The following is a 21,604-nucleotide window of genomic DNA, read 5'->3' as shown; positions in this document are numbered from 1 at the left end:
TCACAAATCAGCTGTTTGCATTGATGGTTCCATCAAACAAAAATAAAAATATTTTAGTACATTTTCTTTTGCAATAGTTCTTGCTATTTCGGAAAAAACTCTGTTCTTGTAAATCGGTAACTATTTAAAATAGTGAAAACTGTAGATTTTTCACTTAATAATTATCCAACATAAATTAAGTTTGATAATATGAAACGAGCATGTCTTGATTTAAATCATTGTTACGTCACTGCTTTCACAAAAAAAAAGAGCATGCAATTTATCATCATGGGCCCTGCTCGGAAGGTTTTTGTTTTAAAATCTTGATAATTGCATTGTCTTATTTCAGTTGCCATGTCTCTGGGTCCATTTTTGCGTACGCCATTTACCGATTTAACTGGTTGTTTGATCAATCACCAAAGCTACGAAAAATGCGGCAAAATGGAAATGGAAATGATGGAATGCCTTGAAGCTTATGGAGTTGAAAAAGGTCAGAAGATGTGTGCTGATATTATAGCGGATTTCAGTGAATGTGTTGGTGTGCGCAAACAACTATTGAGGTTCCATGTAAGTTGTTGGTGTCTATGCATATATAAAAGCTGATTAATAGTATGCAAATTTCCTTTATTTAAAACTTCCAGGCAATGCGTGGTGAACGCCTAAAGCAGTACTATTTTGGAGATCGCAAAAAGGACGAACTATTTGCTGAGCCTCCCAGAGCTGACGCTTATTAATATAATATTTTTTTTAAGGTAGCCTCGTGGTAAATAAAAACCCTATTTCAAGAATTAACAAAACGCAAGTCACAACTTTATAAACAAAATCTCTACTGAGAAGGAATACATTTTAGATTTTCAGTATCTGTTCGAAAATGCATCAAGATTTGCAGTATGTGAACAACTAGCAACGCTGCCTATTTCACATGATGCAGGTGCAGTAAGTAAAATGGAAATGTTATTCAATAGTTGACGGTCAAAAAGTGATAATTTGTTTGGATATACGAGTAAGAAAGTTGAAACCATATAAAGAGAGAACGCTTTGTGTTTAAAAATAAAAAGAAAAAATTCTTGAAAATAAATAATTGTTTGGAGCAATGCAATTATATTCCAATGATGTATTTTATTCCCAAATCTCAAATTATGAACCGTTCCTCTTTTAATGTAAGTTTTGGCATAGAATAGTTTATGTTTTAATTGTTCAATAACAAAATTAGTGGTATCATTAATTCAAGTCAATACCGAAAACGAATATTCTCTCCCAATGAGAAGAAAATGCAACAAGTTAACGAACTCAAGATATCCTATATCTTGCAAAAACCGGGAGAAGAAGAAATATCAGCAAAGCTTGTTTACAATTTTGCGTTGTCCAAAAAAATTACCATAAATATAATTTTTGTTGCCAAATTTTCCATTTATCGCATCTAACTGTAAACTAAAAAATTTCAGGTCGGCACAAGGGCGGAAGTACCTATACAAAAGACCACATTCATCAAAAAATAAATTTGTTTCTCTTCAAATTTTTCCAACACAAAATAAGTGTCTCTCTTACTCTCTAAATTTGTATGCGGAATCTTTGCGTGCGTATTGATTTTGTTTTACAAATAGAGGGACCTACAGTTTTAAGCCGAGTCCGAACGGCAAATGCTTTTTTATGAGGAGTTTGTTCATGCCAGAAAAACACTCGGAGGTTTGCCATTACTTCCGAGGGAAGATCGCTATTAGAAAAACTGTATCTATCATTTGGTGTTTCATGCACGAAACTCGAACTTGCGCCCTACCGAATGTTAGTTACGCACCCAGCCATTCGGCTACGGCGGACCAATCCTATTTCTTTATTCGAATGTTCATATCTACGTTATTTTTATGTATTTTTCGTATGATCGGGCTCGAGAGGTACGTTCTCGATTGGCTCGCATTATTGGCCCGCCGAGGAGAAAATACAGATGGTATGGTGAACATTAGACCGTTAACCGACTCTCTGCGATTTTGAAGGAATCAACTGATTTGCTGATGTTACACAGTGTTTACGACAAAACTGAGATTGTGTTAGTGATATAATAAAAAAATTAACACAGCCATTAATCATATTACTTTCTTGTAGTCTAAATCACTGTACTGTAAGAATGCATTTGAAATGGGCGGGCAGAATTTCGCTGCCGAGTCACAATTTTTCTTCGGATGGCTAAACCTTGTAATCTATCATCCTTGATTGTGCCTACTTCAGGTATTGAGAAGACTAAATATTTAAAAGCAAATAATTTAGTTTGTTGTGTTTTATTTCCAGTAGTGACGTCCACCGGTTGTCAAAACCGCGAAAAATAAAGTAGCGGTTTTCGGAAGACGCCACCTTCAGTATTCTGTATACCGTGGTAAAGTACCAGATCACTGCCGTATCGACACTATCACAGGTTTCTGAACTCATTTGCTCTCAAGTGCCAAATACGGCAGCCTTAAAATTGACAAATCAGTTTACATATGCATTTATGCATTATACATATTTATACACACTTGACATCTGTTCTTATCAGAAATAACATTCACCGAAGAGGGAAAATTATTTACAGATTCGTAAATTGGCGGAAGGAAGTTGTGAAATGTTAGCGCAAAGTAGGATGTTCGCATAAAGTGTACCAATAGGTGGAAATTATTAACAACAAGTTAATAAGTTTAGTCACAATAGTTGTGGTGCTAAAATGCAAAGTTAACTGCAATTTGTTGATTTATCAAATGTTGATTTGTTGGGTCATACAGCCCGTAAGTTGTTAGTGAGCTTTACTGGTTTGGCAATAGATTACATATATTTGAACAAGGTTTAACCACCCCAAATAAGTCGAAAGGAGTGACTCCCTCCGACCTTCAGGTAACCTTCAGCTACACCTCACGTGTGCCTCACATTTGATTGGTTTGATGCTCTTATTGGCGCTGTGCATTAAGCAATTGCACTGCTTACTTCATGTGAATTACTGTTTTGTTATCGCTGCTAAGTAACCCAAAATAAACAAAATTAGGGTTATAAATTTTAAAAAGTCGTCAAAGACTTGTTTAGTGCTTACAGTGTAGTGAACCAACAGCTATTAACATAAACCGGCGGATAATAATTTTATTTTAAAGTGAGAAAAAAATATATATATACATATATGTGTATACTATGTACGTGTATATAGTTAGGATAAACTTCTATTTGCATTTCACCATTATAAAAAAAACCTAGGTATCTTGTATACTAATTAAAAAAAGTTCAACATTTACTTCCAGTGATAAGCCTGCCCACAGTGCCATAATCATATTTTGTTTTTATTTAAAACAAGTGCCTACATATGTAAAGTATTTGCACTTGCATTTGGATGAACTGATAACCGATATTTCCTTATGTTGTTATGGATGTGTTAACTACATATTCAAGTCTCAGTACTCGTGTGAAATTTTGAATCACTGTGACCATTCAGAACTTTTCTATTTTTATGATGCAAATGCTTTTATTTTAGTCAATGTTTTAAATTTTCTGTAAAATTTTACGGACTAAAAAAGGATAGTATAATTGAAACGGTTTTTTGCATAAACATATCAACAGGGCTCATAGGAGGCAGCATTGTACTAGATTTTTTTTAAATCTATTTATTTTTTTCAACGGAAATAACCGGTTAAATAACTTTTATATTGGGATTTAATACTAGTTACTTTTGGATTATCTTTGATGTATATATGTATATTATGTATGTATATATGTATATCTAACTCCCTATGCTTTCGCACTTGCTTCAATTTCAATCTCTCTCATGTGAATTAAGTTTCATATGCTGTAATAAGAGTTTAATGCGATCGCAGTACATAATATAATTGAAATAGGTAAAATATGTATGTTCATATTCAATTTATTAAAGTATGTAATAGGAAATATACAAACAAATGTTCAAATTTAATTTTACTCTTTTAAACTGTGATAGATAGTATAGTACTTTTGGGCTGGTTTATATTTGCAGAAGAAAATTTACTTTCAGAAGAGTTAATAATCAAAATATATAAAATTCAAAATAATTCAGCGACGCATGTGTATCGTGTTCCTAAGACATTGTTTTGTATCTAAAGCAATAAAAAGCGCAGAAAAATTAAAATGGGTGACCGTGAACAACAAAGTTGTAATTCTGGTGGTCAATTTATGGATCGGGGACGCATGAATCAAAATGGTGTTGTGCAACCTCTTTTAACAGGTAAGTCGGCTTAACGGTTTTACTGTTGTATGTTCCTTTCCAAATTAGAATACGTAGGTTAGGCTAGGTTGGACTTGGCCAGTAGGCACGTATACAACAGATATTCATCTATAGTGATACCAAGTATTTGTCTTTAATAGACAGTTTAGTTAATTTAAGTAGGCTGCCACTCTTTCTAAGGTTGAAAATGATGCCGAACCTAAGCAGTATATTCGTGGTTTGCTAATGGCATGGCAGCGGCAGAGTAGGTGTTTCAGAGTTCCTCTCGCGTTGACTTTGTTACATATTGTGCATATATCGTTCGGCACTAGCTTCAGTTTGGCCGCGTACGATGGAGTGAGACAGTGTCCCTTCAGTTAGAATACGTAATACAAAACATTATTCTGGATGCAACCTGGACATCTCTTTGGCATAGAGGATGGCATACGGTTATATCCCTCCCGAAGATATTTTCACGACCCAATTATTTCTGTTGATATTCGTGTTAACAATTTTCCACATGCTCTCAATAGGATTAAGATAGAGGTATTAGGCAAGGTAATAAAGAGATATAATTATATTTGTTCTGAAGGCGGCAGGTCTTACTTATACACTTTAAAAGCATGTTTAGGCTGCTGTCCTGTTGGAATCTCTATTTGTGGAGCATGTTTACTTAACATTTTGCAAGTCTATTTGTTGATGAGCTCACGCTTATCGCAAGATATACTAGTCTATGGGTTTTTGTTACAATAACTGTTATATAAATATATTCGAAAGATTCAAATATCTTTCTTTAATAAATAATTATTCAAGACCCTGCAGAGGATTTAGAAAACTAAATTTTCTCCAAAACATCTGCTTCTAATATATATAAGTTCAATTTGTGTCTCGTAGTATATGCTGAAAGTCCTTAGTGTAAATTTGTCTTTCCAATAGCCGAGAGTCTTAGTTACGAGTGTCTTTGTGGAATGTAATATAATTATTACTAGTTTAGCAAATAAACAAAAAAAATTAATTTTGCAAAATAAAAAACGCAAATAATAATAATAATAATTGGCGCGTACACTTCTGTTAGGCGTTTGGCCGAGCTCCTCCTCCTATTTGTGGTGTGCGTGTAGATGTTGTTCCACAAATGGAGGGACCTACAGTTTCAAGCCGACTCCGAACGGCAGATATTTTTATGAGGAGCTTTTTCATGGCAGAAATACACTCGGAGGTTTGCCATTGCCTGCCGAGGGGCGACCGCTATTAGAAAAATGTTTTTTTATTAATTTTGCTTTCACCGAGATTCGAACCGACGTCTCTCTGTGAATTCCGAATGGTAATCACGCACCAACCCATTCGGCTACGGCGGCCGCCGCAAACGCAAAACAACAAAAAAAAAACACAAATTGGAAAAACATCCCCAAACTTAATTTACGAAAAATTACTATATGTCTCGGTAGCCTGTTATCGCACACAAATGTGGTGAGGTTAACTACCTTTTATATATATAAATTTACTTAACCTTGGGATTAGGGCTCTTGCTATCAATCGATATTCGAATACCATATTCGTTGGATAAAAATACTCGGTCGGGATTACCTATTCGAATAGCCGAAAGCTATCGACTATTCGGTTAACCGCTCATTTTCGAAAATTCGTTCAACCGTTGATTTTTAAGGGGGAGCTCCTCCAGATCAGGCTTTTCAATAATTTTTTGTGGAAAACTGAGAGTATTTATTATCTTAATCATGTTTTCAAAAGTTGTTTTTTAAATAAAAAATGGCTGCGCTACAGCTGCTTAAACGTGGCTCCTTTAATTTGCGCCGTGAAATGTACAGCCTCTTGTAATCAATTGAAATCAACCAGACAAACATTTTTCATTAAAATAAGTTATTCCGTTTTGCACTTACCTATTTTTAACAAAATAAAAGAAAAATGAAAATTTGAACTGAAAAAGATAAAAATTACACTTTTTTATAAACAAATTGATCCAAACAATATTTTTAGTGATAATTAATATAAAATTTGAGGTATATGCAAAAGCAATGTGTTAAAGAAAATCCCTGTAAAATTTTAAGTTGATATCTTGATTACTTTTTGAGTTATATTCGACAGCGCGTAAAAACGTATTTCGAGAAAAACGAGATTAAAGGTTTCATTCTTACTTATCTTTCGTTCGACGCTTATCACTTCACTGACTTTATAGAAACTTTTTAGACTTTCTGTTAAGCTTAAAACATTGAAAAAATATTCTTTAGATTGTAAATGAGTTTTTAAAACGAAAATAAAGGAAAATTTGAAAGTGTTGGAGGAGCAGCCCCCCTTAATTAGAGACCTCTGAATTGGTGCCGCCTCTGTACGTCAGACGGTTTGTTTTATGTGGAGATTTTTCATGACACAAATGCACTCGGAGGTTTGTCATTGCCTGTCGACGAGGGATCGCTATTAGAAAAAACCTTTGCTATCTTCTTGTGTTTCATATCTACAATGCCCCGGCCTCACCGTCGGGTAGTTTTTGTTCACAAATGGCCGTAGATTGTCTTTGTGGCCTATTATTTGTTATACACCAATACAGTGGCTCACCGAAGTATTTTGTATGCACAAATTAAATTTTTTTAATTTATTAAGTAAACTAATTTACTGTTTTAAATGGATATTATAATTGCTGTGCATTTCCTAAAGAAATTCGGTAGTCAGCAGTAGAAATAATATACGGTTAAGTAATTGTAACAAATGACGTGCATTACAATTAGACTTAGAGATTTGCTCACAAAAGTATTTATTGTTATTAGTTTATTACATATATTATTATTAATTCTACTTATATTTAAATTCATTTCGTTTGCAATTTTGCTACCATTCATATCGAAAATGCCAAAAGGTAAATAATTAACTACAACTGGAAAAATAATTATTTTATATGTATTTTCACAATGAAGGAAAGTCTAGAAATTAATATACATTTATAAAATCTTTGGCCGATGCCGCTAAATGATAGAAAACGTAATAAAACGGCGTGAAGAACGCAGTAATTTAGGAAATATAACACGAGGTGGTCGGTTAAAGTTGCTGGCAGTCAGAGAAGAACTCCATATTTTAAAAGAATGTTGCGAAAACCCACATGTATTAGACCCAAACACTAAAGACAAACTAAATACAATACTTCACACCCAAATATCCAATGAGAATTGGCGCACAGTAATCGGGAGTAATAATACTCCTGGTCGGGTAACACGGCAAAAGCCGGTCTGATACGTTCCCACGACAGTCGGTTCTACGTAACCGGAACGAAGCGAATTTATATCCGGCCAAGGACTGTCACTTCAGCAGCATTCCTCGTATATTTATGGGGAATGTTCATACTGCTACAACAACCGGTCTTATAAAAATATTGTACGTAAATAAAGAATAACAACATTTATTCTCCAGCACCTAAATAAAAAGTTTTGAGTTATAGAAAACCGTAATCTTTAGTGACAAACGCAAGTATCACATTTTTGAATCGGATAGTCAGCGTGGCGGAAGCCAAATGAAGTGCTGGGAATCAAAAACGGAGCGAATCAAAACTGAGAATCTGTCATGGTAGCTAAGAGTTTCAGAAAACTATTTTTTTTAACGATGGATAAGCGTCTTTATTCTGGAGCAGAAAATCACTCAAAAAGCGAGTTTTTATTTATTTACACGACAACGATACCAGGCATACAGCTATGGCGTTAAAATGTGGATACTTTTCCACACAAAGCACTTGCAAATACCTCCCCAAAGTCCTGGCATCAACCCGATAGGAAATGTTTGGTCATATCTCGAGGATAAGGAGAGGAAACACAAAATTTTATCAAAAAGTGAGCTTAACGCTGTTTCCCGCGAGAAATGGAGAAATATGCCTCCCGAGATTTGTTGAAAATTAGGTTGTTTCCACAAATAATGGTTTTTTTGCGATATATTAAATATGATGAATTCTGATTTTTTTATATGTTGTTAAGTTTATATGACAAATAACAATTATTTTTAAGTTCTGGTGAATTATTTATGTAGTATAATCCTCTAATTTTAGTAACTTATAAAATACTTTATAAACAATACAAAAATTTAAATATTTAATTGTCCATCTCCACATGCCAATACTTATGTGAGCTCGGTGAGACAGTTGCAAGAATAGTGCAAAATGTTTAAGGCCAAAAGGACAAATTTGTATTCAGTAAAAGAAACAGGTGCAGTAAGAACTGTACAGTGTAGCTAGATTTTTATTCTTCCCTATGCAAAAATAAAGTATATATTATATTTTATATGAGTATATACATATTTTGTTTATTTTTTTATACTTTCATTTTTCATTCGATCATTAATTTTAAATACAATTGAATTTTTTAGATTTATACCAGATAACTATGGCTTATGCTTATTGGAAGTCAGGCAAAACTGTCGACCACGCTGTGTTTGACTTGTTTTTCCGCACAAATCCGTTTCACGGGGAATTCACTATATTTGCTGGATTGGAGGAATGTCTCAAGTTTTTGGACAGTTTTCATTATTCCGATAGCGGTAATATATTATATGTTTTTTTATTGCTTAAATACGAAATTATATTTCTTCTTTACTCGCAGATATTGAATACCTCCGACAGACACTACCCGAAGGTGTAGAAAATGAGTTTTTTAACTACTTGGCCAGTTTGACAGCAAAAGATGTTACTTTATATGCCATTGACGAGGGTACAGTAGCTTTTCCAAGGTAATACATTTATGACTTCTCTTTTGGTTGCTGGTGAAAAGGCTGCAGATACGTGGCTAATTTTGATAAGTGATGATGTTTTCTATTCAAGAAATAAGTATTGCCTTTTATATGTCAATAATTGGCGTTATTTTAAGAAGCGTGAAGGCTTAACTCTTTGCACTTGAGGCCATTTCCGCGCAGACAATCCCACAGCAACTCGAAGCGTTTCGTAGCGCTTTTGGTGAAATTACTGCTAACTAAAAATTATTACATACATAAGAAACACAAAAAATTTTAATTTTCAATATTTAATGAGCTCCTCCGAGCTCCTCCTCCTATTTGTGATGTGCGTCTTGATGTTTTCCACTAATGAAGGGATCTAGAGTTTTATGCTGACTCCAGATCGGGGTTTTTATAATTATATTTTTCATGAGAGAAATACTCTCAGAGGTTTTTCATTGCCTGCCGAGGGGCGACCGCTATTAGAAAAAACTTGTTCTACTATTTTGGAGTTTCATGCACGGAGATTCGAACCTACGTACTATCGAATGGTAGTCACGCACCAACCCGTTCGGCTAGGGCGGTAACCATTTCTTAAACATTAGTCTTTGTAAGTTTTCTTCGAATGATATTTGATGTGACACTGCCGAGATGCGTTCCCATCGAATTTCCGCACCAAACAATGTGCGCTCACTCTCGAGATGCGACATTAAATCATGTAAATCATGTGGTGAGCGGGACTCACCTCTCGAGTGCAAAGGGTGAAAAAGCTATAGATCATATATAATTTTCAGAAATCAGCTGCTTGATGCCAAAGTTTTATAAATGAATAGTTTTGATTATTACCATTTAAAAATCTATATAATATCAAATCCTGAAAGAAACGCATGAGTAAAGAATATCGAATATTTTTCATGACAGCAATGTTGTGAAAAGTTCACGGTTGAATTAATCCAATAGTTTTGCAAGAAAAGAAAAGGTTTGAAGTTAAGCAAAATAGAGCTCAGACGAAATATGCCCTACTGATTATTCGATTATTCGCACAAAATTTCGCGTATATACAATAAAAAAAAAAACCCAACTCTTAAGATATATGTATACCTACACTCGTAATCTCTACAGTAGACTTATACATTATATGAAAGTGCAAAAAATTTTAATCACAGCAAATAAGTGAATTACATCTTTATTTAAAGATTGAAATAATTTACAACAGCATATTTATATATGTACGTACATATGTGTCTGCATTTAATGAAATAGGGTCCCCATTATCAAAGTTGAAGGCCCCTTGATAATTGTGCAGCTACTGGAGACAACATTATTAACACTGGTAAATTATGCGAGGTATTTATTTGAAGTTCTTTATTCGTTTCTGTGAATGTTCCATCCTAATCCCTTGTCAATTGCAGTTTAATGGCTACGAATGCGGCACGTTATCGCATGGTGGCTGGAAAGCATGTAAAGCTGTTGGAATTTGGCTTGCGACGCGCTCAAGGGCCCGATGGCGGGCTATCGGCTTCAAAATATTCCTACACAGGTAATTGTAATATCCTTTCATGCATTTTTTATTCGACTTAATTTTTTCGATCGCTGCTTTATGGCTGTATCCACAAAAACAACAAATCAATATGAGAGTGAAGGCCAAAAGAAGGAGAATATACTTTTTTCTTTTAATTTGTAATACAATCGAAAAGGTTCGAAGCAGAAAATTGTTGCGAGTTGGTACTAGTACATCGCATGCTTATTGCTTATAATCAATTAAAAATACTACGCTGCGGATCCACCACCTATGTAGGTGCCTCATTGATTTAAATGCCTAAGCCGTTTCAGCTGTGCAAAAGTTTTTTCACCAACTACTTTATGATGTGCTTGCATGCAATCACTTTAATGTGTTACAATTTGACAGGGCATGAGTCAGATGTGAAGTAACACCTTTTCTACACACGTACACACACTATTCATGTTTAAAACTGATACATATATAATATATATATGCATTACGATTTTGTATATATGCTTCAGTATGTATGTATGCGCATTCATTGTTATTGAGTAATGCTCAAGGCAATAAATAGCAAAAAGTGCCCTTAATGTGTCCGGGAATTCCCTTCCAAAAAGTTAACGTAGAAAAGGTGTTTGTATGCAATTATTTTGCTGTATACCATTCCGTGTCGGGTTATTTTTTATGTGTGACGTAAACTTTCTCGGAAGGATTGGCTAACACAAAACTGCCAACATTGCGAAAGCTTTGGTTATGTAAAAGTTACTGGAGCGAGAATATGCCTGCTCCAAACTCATAAGTGCACAATTTTTACATAAATATAGATTCAGCTTTTTTCAATAAAAATAAAATTAAGCTGGGAGTGTAGCCAATTTCGAGATTACACAAGATTACACAAGATTTCACGTTTTTGTTAATTAAAGCTAATATTTGTAATTAAGGTGGTTTCGATGGCACTTCCAATGTACTGGCAGGAAAGCTTTTCAACATACCTGTTAAGGGTACTCATGCTCATGCTTACATAACTTCATTTTCCGGTATTGGCGAGTTAAAGACGCGTTTGTTAAGGCACAAGACAACAGGTATGAGCGGCCAGATTGTGGTCGTATGCACTTAGTAAAGTAAACGAACTTTAAAATATCGGAAACATTTATTTGAACCAATAGGTATTACCGGTGATCTGCTGGATCATGCAGTGCGACATCGCCAGGCGTTGGCACATGTACTCGATGTATCACAAGAGGAGTCAAGCGAAGGCGAGCTGGCGGCAATGGTGTCCTACGCAATAGCATTTCCAGATGGATTCATGGCGCTTGTCGATACGTATGATGTTAAGAGGTATTTCGCTTCTAGGCAGATTCTCTCGGAACAACAATTTTTTCTTAATTTCCTTATTTTGTTGTTGACGTATACATACTTATAGATATTTGTCGTTAAATTTTATTATATCCAATACTATACTATTTTTTTTAAATCCAATCAAAACAGTAATTTATAGATTATAAATAGCACGCGTGCGTTCATTTATACAGTATTGGCTAGAACTTCCTATACATGGAGCATAAAGCGTTCCATAAATAAAAACTTCATCTGAAAGAAAGGTGGGAATAAAAAAAATGTAACTAGCGCTACTACTTTTGCAAAAGCTTCAAGCAAGCGTTTCTGAATGCTATTGTTAACAATTATCGCGATACAATTTCGTTAAAAATAGTTAATTGCAATTTTTTTATTGACAAAACGTTGAATTTTAATGCTTAATTAAATAAATAATATATTATATGGATAAGTAGAAATAAATAACGTCGATTTCATAAAAAAAACCTTTTTAAAAAACGTATACTAAATGGGTGCTAATGTTTTGGCCAATACTGTTTGAGTACAAGGTGCACATACATATCCAAATCGGGTAGGTTGAGTATCTTATAATTTTATCCTAATCATTTTATTACGTGTGCAATTGAACCTGTGTGTCGTCTCGCTATTTATTTGAGTATCTTAATTAGTTTGCAAAGAAGTGCAAATAAAACCAAATGTATTTAACAGCAAAGTTCAAACTTCAAAATCAAATAAAGACAACAGTACAACAGATAACAAAATTCAAACCGACTTATCACAATTAAACGGGCACAATCTTCCGGAGGCGGCTAATAAACATGTCACCTATAATAACCTTCAAGCTGCTACTATTAACGGCGGAGCATATGTTGGTGATTTAGTGGAGCATAATTCAACTAAGTCAAGTTCGCTTTTGAATTCAACCAGTAAATCTAACATGATTATCCGAAACAAAATTTCTGTACAATCGCCGAATGATCTCAAAAATCCTAAGTCTAATCAGACTATATCCTCATCTACTCCAAGCGCGTATCTGCCAAAAAGTGTCGAGAAGTCATTCAGGTAAATCATTAATAGGATTTTAATATTCCTCGAGGCTGTTTTCAAATATAATATTTTGTGTGATCCAAATTTCATATCTATTTATGTCTCATTGGCATACATATGTATATTCTTAATTATGTGCTTTGCTGCGATACATCAGTTCCTAACTTCGACCGAATCTCTCTAAATGCTACAGTCAATTAAAAAAAATGAATTTTCTTTTTCACAACATGGCCACATATGCATATTTATAATTTATTTACCCATAACAATATTGCATTCATATAATTTAATGTTTTCATTTTTTAACACAACTGCGCACACTTACACCTAAGTAATTATTTATGTATGTATATATAATCAATATATGTATATGACCATACTCAATGTGAATAGCTAAATGATCAAAATTCACAAAATCTCAGATATTATATACATATAAACAAGTTGCGATCTGCTAAAAGTATTCTCATTTGACATCCAATTTGGAACTTCAATTAAAGTTAAATATTATCGCCTGGTACCAGAAGTGGTTAGTTTGGCCATGAACCATAACAGCGATTTACTTTTAGTATATGCAAGTGTTGCACATGCACATGCATACCATATATACATACATACATACATTCATAAGTAATATTAAAGTTTATACATTTAAGCGTATTTAAATTGAAATTCCCATTTAAAATGTAAAGTAAATAAATAAGAATGGCGTTTTCATGTGCATATTTTTTGTGTATTCATCGTGTATTGATCGTAAAAACCTATGTTTCCTTTATGAAAAATATTTACTAAAACGGAAAAACCGAAACCTCAATACAAATGACTTCCCGGCACTATTTTGGCAGAGGTATGTAAAACGAAATTCACACATTTATGTCGTATAACCCAAAATATAAAACGAAATTTCGCATCGCCCATTGTATCATATACATACATACATATTACAAAACTCAACGTGGGAAATCCAAGCACAAATAATTTGCACAGATACATTTACAGAATCTAAGTAAAGAGTAATTTTCTCCAATACCTTTGTGCTGTGTGAACTGTGTAAATTTACTAACACAATTCGATTATGTATTTGAATACATACATACATAAGTACACATAAGTATGGCTGAAAAAGGTACATATTTTGCCTACATACATAACATTGAAACGTGTTTATTATGTACACACATAAATACATATGTACATGCAATAGAGAACTAGAAAAATACATTTGTTTTGTTTCACCGAACTGTTTATAACTCTATCCTCTCACTAGTCCGTCCACAGTTAAAAAAAATTGTTTCCGAGAGAGCACACTGCATGGCTTGTGTGTTTCTTGTGCATTTTAAAACTTATTAACTATGTATTATTAGCTTGTTGTTGTTCAATTTAATTTTATCATATCGCCATATTAATCCATACTTTTATGTTACCAAAACAAAAACAATTAGCAACATGAAATCACTCGCTAGTGGCAATAGGTACACACACGTGTACAAATAGGCAAATAGTAGTAGCATCGGGCGTAATTGCAGCCCAGTTTGTAGATCTCCGACTTCTGACTTACAAAGAAAAGCAGCAAAAGTATTTTCACTCTGAAGCACATTCGATACCCATTTTCGAGTATTTTAAGCAATATTTTTATTGAAAAGCACAATATTAGTATCGTTATATTGACTATCGCTTTCGGGCCGCTTAGATATTGTCCAATGGTGGTACGGTATATCCCAATAGCGTCTTTACTAAAAATAATAAACATTTTTATATAAAAGACATAAATGAAATTAAGTTACACGAAAGTTTTTTAAACTCAACCGGATTCCTAACATTTTACCAGTAGTGTTTATTACTTTTGTAAGATTATTTGAGCAAGTAAATTTATTATTCGCCAGCATTTTTTTATTTTTCATGTTAGAAAACTAAATAACTCATGAAACTTACATTTAAAAAAAATTGTTTTTTTTTTCAAACTTCCAAATTATCCCTTTTGGTCAATATTTAAGCGGTTCTATGTTCATGATACACACCGTAGGCATTTCGAGTTTACTCCTAACTGTAAAAAGCATTTATATAATATTAAATTGCACTTATGTCATATATATGCCCATGTTTACATTCGTAATTTTATCTTCATCTCTTCTTTCGAAATCGAATTTTGGCAATAGAAGCGGGCTTCTGAATTTCTGTGCTGTCGCCTTGGGACTCAACGATTTGGGTTATCATGCGGTTGGTATCCGTATTGATTCCGGGGATTTGGCGTATTTATCTTGTTTGGCGCGCGAAACATTCGAAAAGGTAGCTGAATGTTTCAAGGTGCCATGGTTCAATAAATTGACAATTGTAGCATCGAATGACATTAATGAAGACACTATTCTCAGTTTGAATGAACAGGGCCATAAAATTGATTGCTTCGGTATCGGTACTCATCTGGGTGAGTTCTGCATATGTGTTGGATAAATATACATATTTGTGTACGCATACAAAATTATTTCTAAAAAATACCTAATTGTTTTAAATGTTAATAGTCTTTATTTTGCAGTAACTTGTCAACGACAGCCAGCCCTCGGTTGTGTTTATAAACTGGTGGAAATAAATGGACAGCCGCGTATTAAATTGAGTCAAGATGTCGAGAAGGTCACTATGCCAGGGCATAAAAACGCATTCAGGTACACTCAAATATATGCTGTATGAAATCTACATACAGCATATAATTATTTAATATATCCATATATAGCTTTTTTATATTATCATAGCAAAATAACTATACATCGCAAAATTTTAACTTAACAAACTTCTGTTATCAACCGTATTCTTTTTCGCCTCCTATTTGCATTCGAAATAGTTTACTTTTTGTTGTTGGTGTAGCAGCATAAACATTCCCAAACATATACGGGGAATGCTGCTTTAGTGACAGTCCCTGGCAGGATATAAATCCGGGTCGTTCCGGTTACATAGAACCGACTGTCGTGGAAACGAAAAATATTTTCCTCTTCTTCTGTGTTCGACGACTCATGTTCATATTCGCCATAGATTTCATAGTTACATTCGGGAAATTCAGACAAATTATCTCTTTCAGATTGTGGACGTTCATCAATCTTATACTATTTATTTCCTGCAATAGCTCCCTAATTTTTGAAATTCCGGACATCCTTGGGATTAGATATAAATTGGAATAAATAAATTAGCCAAAATTAGAAACCTATTTACACACCTAAAATTATAATTTCAAGAAATTGTAGACGACTATATATCTGAATTCCAGTCACTGCGAAAACAACAGCAAAACTAAAAACTGCGTTATACAATTATTTCTAGAACTTACCACTTGAATGATCTGTAGTAAAATGCAATATTGCAAACAGCAACCGAATAAAAAAATCATAACTGCCTTGATTTTTTATAGTTATAACGGAAATTGTCATATTTTCCTAGAATTATAACGTAAATTTATCTATCCCTTTGCACTACAGGCCTTATTTTGCTTGCGGGAACCGCCTACATCCAGGCGTGTTACGGTCAGAGCAAACCTTGCAGTATTTTTTTGGCTTAGTGTCGTGGTAGCGTTGCTCGATAATTTTCATGCATGAAACGCTATCGTAAGACCGAATCTTCTTCTGCTTATGGTATCATTACGTCTGTGATAGGTGTTTGTTTTATGATCTGGATCTACGCCAGGCCAGAAAAAAAGATGCCCATACTATAACATTACCACCGCAATGCTTTACCTTACCTTACCTTTTTCATTAGATCTAAAATTACAGAACTTCGATTCACCACTCCACAAAATGGCGAGCAAAAGTCAGGATGTTTAATTTTCTTTGCAATAAGTGGCTTACGATGCGCTATGCCCCACGTACATACATTTTTTTTATTCAATCGTCTACACATTGTTTTGGAACTTATGTTGACGACACTTCAATTTGGATCACGCTGGAGCTTTTAAATGGGTCTGCCATTGAAGCTATGTATATCAACTCATTTTCTCTAAGAGTGGTTTCGTGCTCAGTGTCTTGTCCCATTTTTGAATTTAAGTACAAGAAGTTTAAGTACAATATAAATCATGTGCTTAATACATCGCAAATGCTTCTATATTTTCAGAGTTATATATATACTAGCTTTAACCCGCGGCCCCGCTCGTAGGAGAAGTTTTGAGGGATATAGGATATGTATATAAAAGAATTACAAACAATAGTTTTATAGAAAATAATTTTTTATTAATAACCATAATATTACAATACTCGGCATCCGTTGCTATGCCTCGTTGAATAAAATCAAAACAACCGATCAGAAAAATATCAAGCAAATTTATTTTTATTAATTTTCTATCTCAAACCGGTTTTGAACTTTGCATTTGGGTCATAGTTGAACAGCTTATGCGGATTATGAAGTCTAGAGTGTGCTATAAATAGTGGGAAATAGGAAAAACTAAGATTTTTTAGGTTAAATTTAAGGAAATATTCTATTATTAGTGTCGAATGAGAGTGGTGGCGCGGGCTGGGGGCTGTAGGAAAGGAGTTCCATCATAAAAACATGCCTATAACCTTCATTGGGTGAAAATATGAATGTATACAAATTTTTACGTCATTTGGTTTTGTTGTTTCGTAGTGATGCGCGGACAACGTACAGACATTCACCTTTATAGTATAGATATATATATATGTATATATATATATATAATATGTATATATATAATTGGCGTATACACCCGTTTTGGGTGTATGACCGAGCACCTCCTTCTATTTGAGGTGTGCGTCTTGATTTTGTTCCACAAATGGAGGGTCCTACAGTTTCAAGCCGACTCCGAACGGCTTTTTTATGAGGAGCTTTTTCGGCTTCGGCGGCCGCTTCATAGATAAGCTCCTAGATAATTTTATGTTCTGAGCAAACTGCTACTGCTCTTCATAGCACCAGGGTACTGTCGCCATGATTTATAACTAAATTTTTGTTGTTGTTGTAGTGCATAAACATTCCTTGGCCGAATATAAATCCGGGTGGTTCCGGTTACGTAGAACCGACTGTCGTGGGAACTACTACATTATTGTATTTTTCTCTGCTTGTAGAAGTAATTTAACGTTAAAATTAAGTAACGTTAAAAAAGTTTTCTTATCCTTGATAAATTCGACTCCAGCTATAACCGGTATTGATTGCATGTAAATGAGTTTTATGAGAAAAAGAGGAATATATCAGGCAACAATTATAGGAGCGCATGCCCCCTACTTAGTGAATCACTTTCCAAGAAAAATGTTGTTTTGCTAAGAAGAAAAACTATCGAGAAAATGTTGTCTTGGCATAGAGTGCCAAATTCGTGACCACTACCGTATGTCCGAAGGAAAAGACAAAATTAACGCAGCAGAGGGATTTTCCATGCACTCGTACATATGTATTTGGCAATGCTTTGACATGATGAAATCACTTTTTACTTGTCAAGATTATGTTCTATTTTTATTCTTGGTATTTCTCAGATTTGATTATTTATAGAAAGCAAAGCTTTGTTTTGAACATTCATTTTCTTTGCGATACAATAAATACATATCGGATATCTCTTTGGCAGATTATATAGCGCCGACGGTCATGCTTTGATTGATTTGCTGCAGAAAGTTACGGAACCACCACCGAGTGTTGGTCAGAAAGTCTTATGCCGCCATCCGTTCCAAGAATCAAAGCGGGCCTATGTGATTCCCACACATGTTGAGTTATTGTACAAAATCTATTGGAAGGATGGTAAAATTGTGCAACAGCTGCCGACCTTGGAACAAGTTCGCGAAAAAGTGCAGATTTCTCTTAAGACCTTGCGGAATGATCACAAACGCACACTCAATCCAACACCCTACAAGGTATGATTATGAATATCTGCATATATGTATATACACACATACATATATGAATATGCACAAAACATCAGTGGACGTATAATATTTGTTTTAATTACATGTTGTAATAAGATCGGTAAATGGAATTGTATTTGTATTATAATCTAAAATTTGTAAAGTATCATAGAATCAAAAGTTAGGCATATACTCGTATATATTTTTTAAATTAACATTTTTGATTTTCTTTTCCCAGGTAGCTGTGAGCGATAATTTGTATAATTTCATTCACGATTTGTGGTTGCAAAACGCACCGATCGGGGAACTTTCATGATCTATATAATACCCTGGCTTAGTCTTGGCGCAAATCGTACGAGCCTATTGTGAGGAGAGTTTTTGAAACTTGATTGAATAACAAATTTGAAAGTGTTTTAGGTCTATGATGCATACTTGATTGGTTACGTACGACATACCTACATATGTAGAGTAGACTTAAGATTAAAGTGACTTAGTTTCAGCAAATTTAATGGCCACTACCACTTGCACTAACATTGACTAGAGTTGTTCTTTTCATTAAACACGTTGCAGATAATTATTCAAACGAAGATAAAGTATCACGTTTATCAGAATTAATATTGCATGCATATATGTATGTACATATCGTCCCCTTAGTATTAAAATAGCCTATAAATTTTTTGATGTTTTGAGAAAATGAATTTCAAACTTTTTGTCGAAAGTAGCTCTCACTCAAATCTCGTTATGTCTGTAAATATTTATTATTTTTGACTGACGTTTTGACCCACTTTGTGGAACTAGAATTTGACCAAATTTTGACCACATATAAAATCGACGATGGAGAATCCAAAAATTCAATAAAAAAATAATGGCCTATGAGCACATAGGCTATTGTTATACTAAGGGGACGATATATTAGATTGGTAAAGTTAAACATGCATACATAGATTTATAAATACACGATGTATGTACGTAAATCATGAAGATTTCATAATTAATATAACAAAATTTCAGCACAACTTTTCAGGAATGCGTCTTGTGCCTTAATGTACACAGACTCCATTGTATATACATATAAATATATGTGATTTATAAGTATAATTGTTGCATATGCAAGTAGGCATGTTTTGTAGGTATGTATGTGAGCTTTTAAAAATATTTGCGTTGCAAGTATAAATATGTAGTTTAAAATAGCAGTTGTACTACTCGTACACTCGTAATTGTCAGTTATTTCGGAGTTACAGCCGATGCCAAAAGAAAGAAAAATACAACTTAAATGGATTTGGAAAAAAATAATATTTACTTTTGTCTTAAAATTAAAAAGAAAAACCAGTGTAGTGTTTTATTGCGCTTCAAGTGCATTATTATATGCTCATTCCGATTTATATAACAAATCATCCAGCTCTAGCTTCTGAAAGTCGGTAATATTTTACTATCGAAATTTTGGTGTCTTTTATAAATGCATAATTTAATTTTACAGTTAAATATCCGTAGCTATTTAAGTCATGTTTTTGTTAATATTAATTATACAGGCAACATATTTTGTACATTTTTAACAGTTTGATGGAATTTAAATTTCAAAAGCTTAGGGACCACAATATTGGAAAAATAAAAGCTTAATTGTTCAACGAGATCCCACTTTGGTTTGATTGTTTCTATGAATGGAAGGTTGGAAACAAAAATGGACACCAGGAAGGAAAAAAGATATTTCAAAAACATTATATTTTATCAGCGTCAAAAACTTTGCCGAGCCAAACAAACAACTTAGATCTTTTTAAGTACATAGACATTTTGCAAATTTCCCATGGCTTCAAAGAAATAACCGCCAAGATATTTGGTAAGGCTTCTTTGAAGTGCAGGGCATTCACAGAGGAGGTGTTGTACCGACTCAATTTCTTCTTCATCTGCACAGCTCCTGCAGAAGTGTCAAAGTGCAGTGCAGGCTAAAGTGTCAAAGTGCATTGACTCATTTCATCACCTGTGAGGACGCTGGTAGTTGATGGGTTGATCCAAGCAGACATTTTGTCCTTTTAAGATTTAGTTTTGGTCAAAGCGCTTGGGGGCCCTGCAGTTGGTAGTCAGGGATCAACTTCTATTAGCTTCTGCGATTATACTCAAGCCAATCGCGGTGTACAGTGCGTTCAGAGAAATGCTCATGACCTCTACCACTCGCTGAAGGTCAAGCTCAGAGCTTTTCTTTGCACACTCATCCGCTCTTCATTTCCCTCCACTCCAGAGTAGGCGGGAACGCAACAAAGTGTGGTGTGGTGATGTTGGATAAGCGAGAGCGACCTCCTGCATTCTTTAACACATCTTGAATTGATGCGCGTTGAGGCCAGTGCCTTAATCGCTGCTTGACTATCAACAAAAATGGTAAGGCTTGCTGGAGGTAAGTCCATTATGTCCATCATATTTTAATTCAAAATAAAATATTTTTGAAACGTTTATCAATTTTTATTTACAATTAATCATTCGCGGAGAAGCAGTGGGTGTGTGTGGGGATTGGACAGTTCATCAAACAATGCCGCCATCAAATAAGTATTCTGCCCTAATTCCACATCACAGCACCCGTCGTCATGTGAGGAGCGGCTCAAGCAACGTCTGTTTCGCAGCGAGCGGTTGTCTCTTGAAAATGCTATTCCTCACAAGCTGTGCCTAAGTTGGCAGCCCACCACGAGGATAGGGACTCTAGGGGTTCTAAGCTAACAGCCCAATACTCCGAAATCACATTGTTACTGAGCGCGGGAAACAATTAAACTTCATCATCATAATGGATTTTGTTCATTAACTCATGTAATGAGGCTGCATGGGTTAGCTTCTGACAATTCGTTAGATATGCCAATGCTAAAAATACTATTCGCTAGTGTTGAAAAAACGCGCTATTTTAGCTGCAAAATAAATTGGTGGTAAGGTATTTCAGTGGTAAGTTTGACTGCAGGTCACCTATTCTCAATAATAAATAGCACATCCGGTAGCAATGCCACAACTTTTAACATTCCTTATTTTACCCGGCTCACAGAATTATGAACGCCACAGTGACTT

The 21,604-nt window shown here is 34.4% G+C and overlaps 2 protein-coding genes across 13 annotated transcripts; both read left to right on the top strand.

The window, feature by feature from the left end:
• The first annotated feature begins 9 nt into the window (after positions 1-9).
• LOC128865073 (NADH dehydrogenase [ubiquinone] iron-sulfur protein 5) lies at positions 10-1,089 on the top strand. Its single transcript, XM_054105022.1, has 3 exons — positions 10-116; positions 329-546; positions 621-1,089. Exons 2-3 carry the CDS (start codon positions 334-336, stop codon positions 711-713), a joined length of 306 nt encoding a protein of 101 aa, XP_053960997.1. The 5' UTR covers positions 10-116; positions 329-333; the 3' UTR covers positions 714-1,089.
• A 1,327-nt stretch (positions 1,090-2,416) lies between these two features.
• Positions 2,417-20,195, top strand: LOC128865069 (nicotinate phosphoribosyltransferase). Of its 12 annotated transcripts, none has more exons than XM_054105016.1 (13): positions 2,417-2,574; positions 3,977-4,186; positions 8,522-8,692; positions 8,755-8,881; positions 10,127-10,210; positions 10,276-10,403; positions 11,309-11,449; positions 11,534-11,705; positions 12,411-12,764; positions 14,906-15,171; positions 15,280-15,406; positions 18,292-18,574; positions 18,804-20,195. In XM_054105016.1, exons 2-13 carry the CDS (start codon positions 4,090-4,092, stop codon positions 18,879-18,881), a joined length of 2,028 nt encoding a protein of 675 aa, XP_053960991.1. In that variant the 5' UTR covers positions 2,417-2,574; positions 3,977-4,089; the 3' UTR covers positions 18,882-20,195. The 12 variants fall into 12 exon arrangements, with proteins under 12 accessions (XP_053960991.1, XP_053960987.1, XP_053960989.1 ...); XM_054105012.1 differs by having other exon boundaries at positions 3,959-4,186; XM_054105014.1 differs by having other exon boundaries at positions 2,417-2,585; positions 3,959-4,186.
• Positions 20,196-21,604: the final 1,409 nt, after the last annotated feature.

The sequence above is a fragment of the Anastrepha ludens genome, chromosome 5 (assembly GCF_028408465.1).
Source record: "Anastrepha ludens isolate Willacy chromosome 5, idAnaLude1.1, whole genome shotgun sequence".
Taxonomy (NCBI): domain Eukaryota; kingdom Metazoa; phylum Arthropoda; class Insecta; order Diptera; family Tephritidae; genus Anastrepha; species Anastrepha ludens.
The sequence above is the reverse complement of the archived record's forward strand: the minus strand, read 5'-3'. Positions and strand labels throughout refer to the sequence as shown.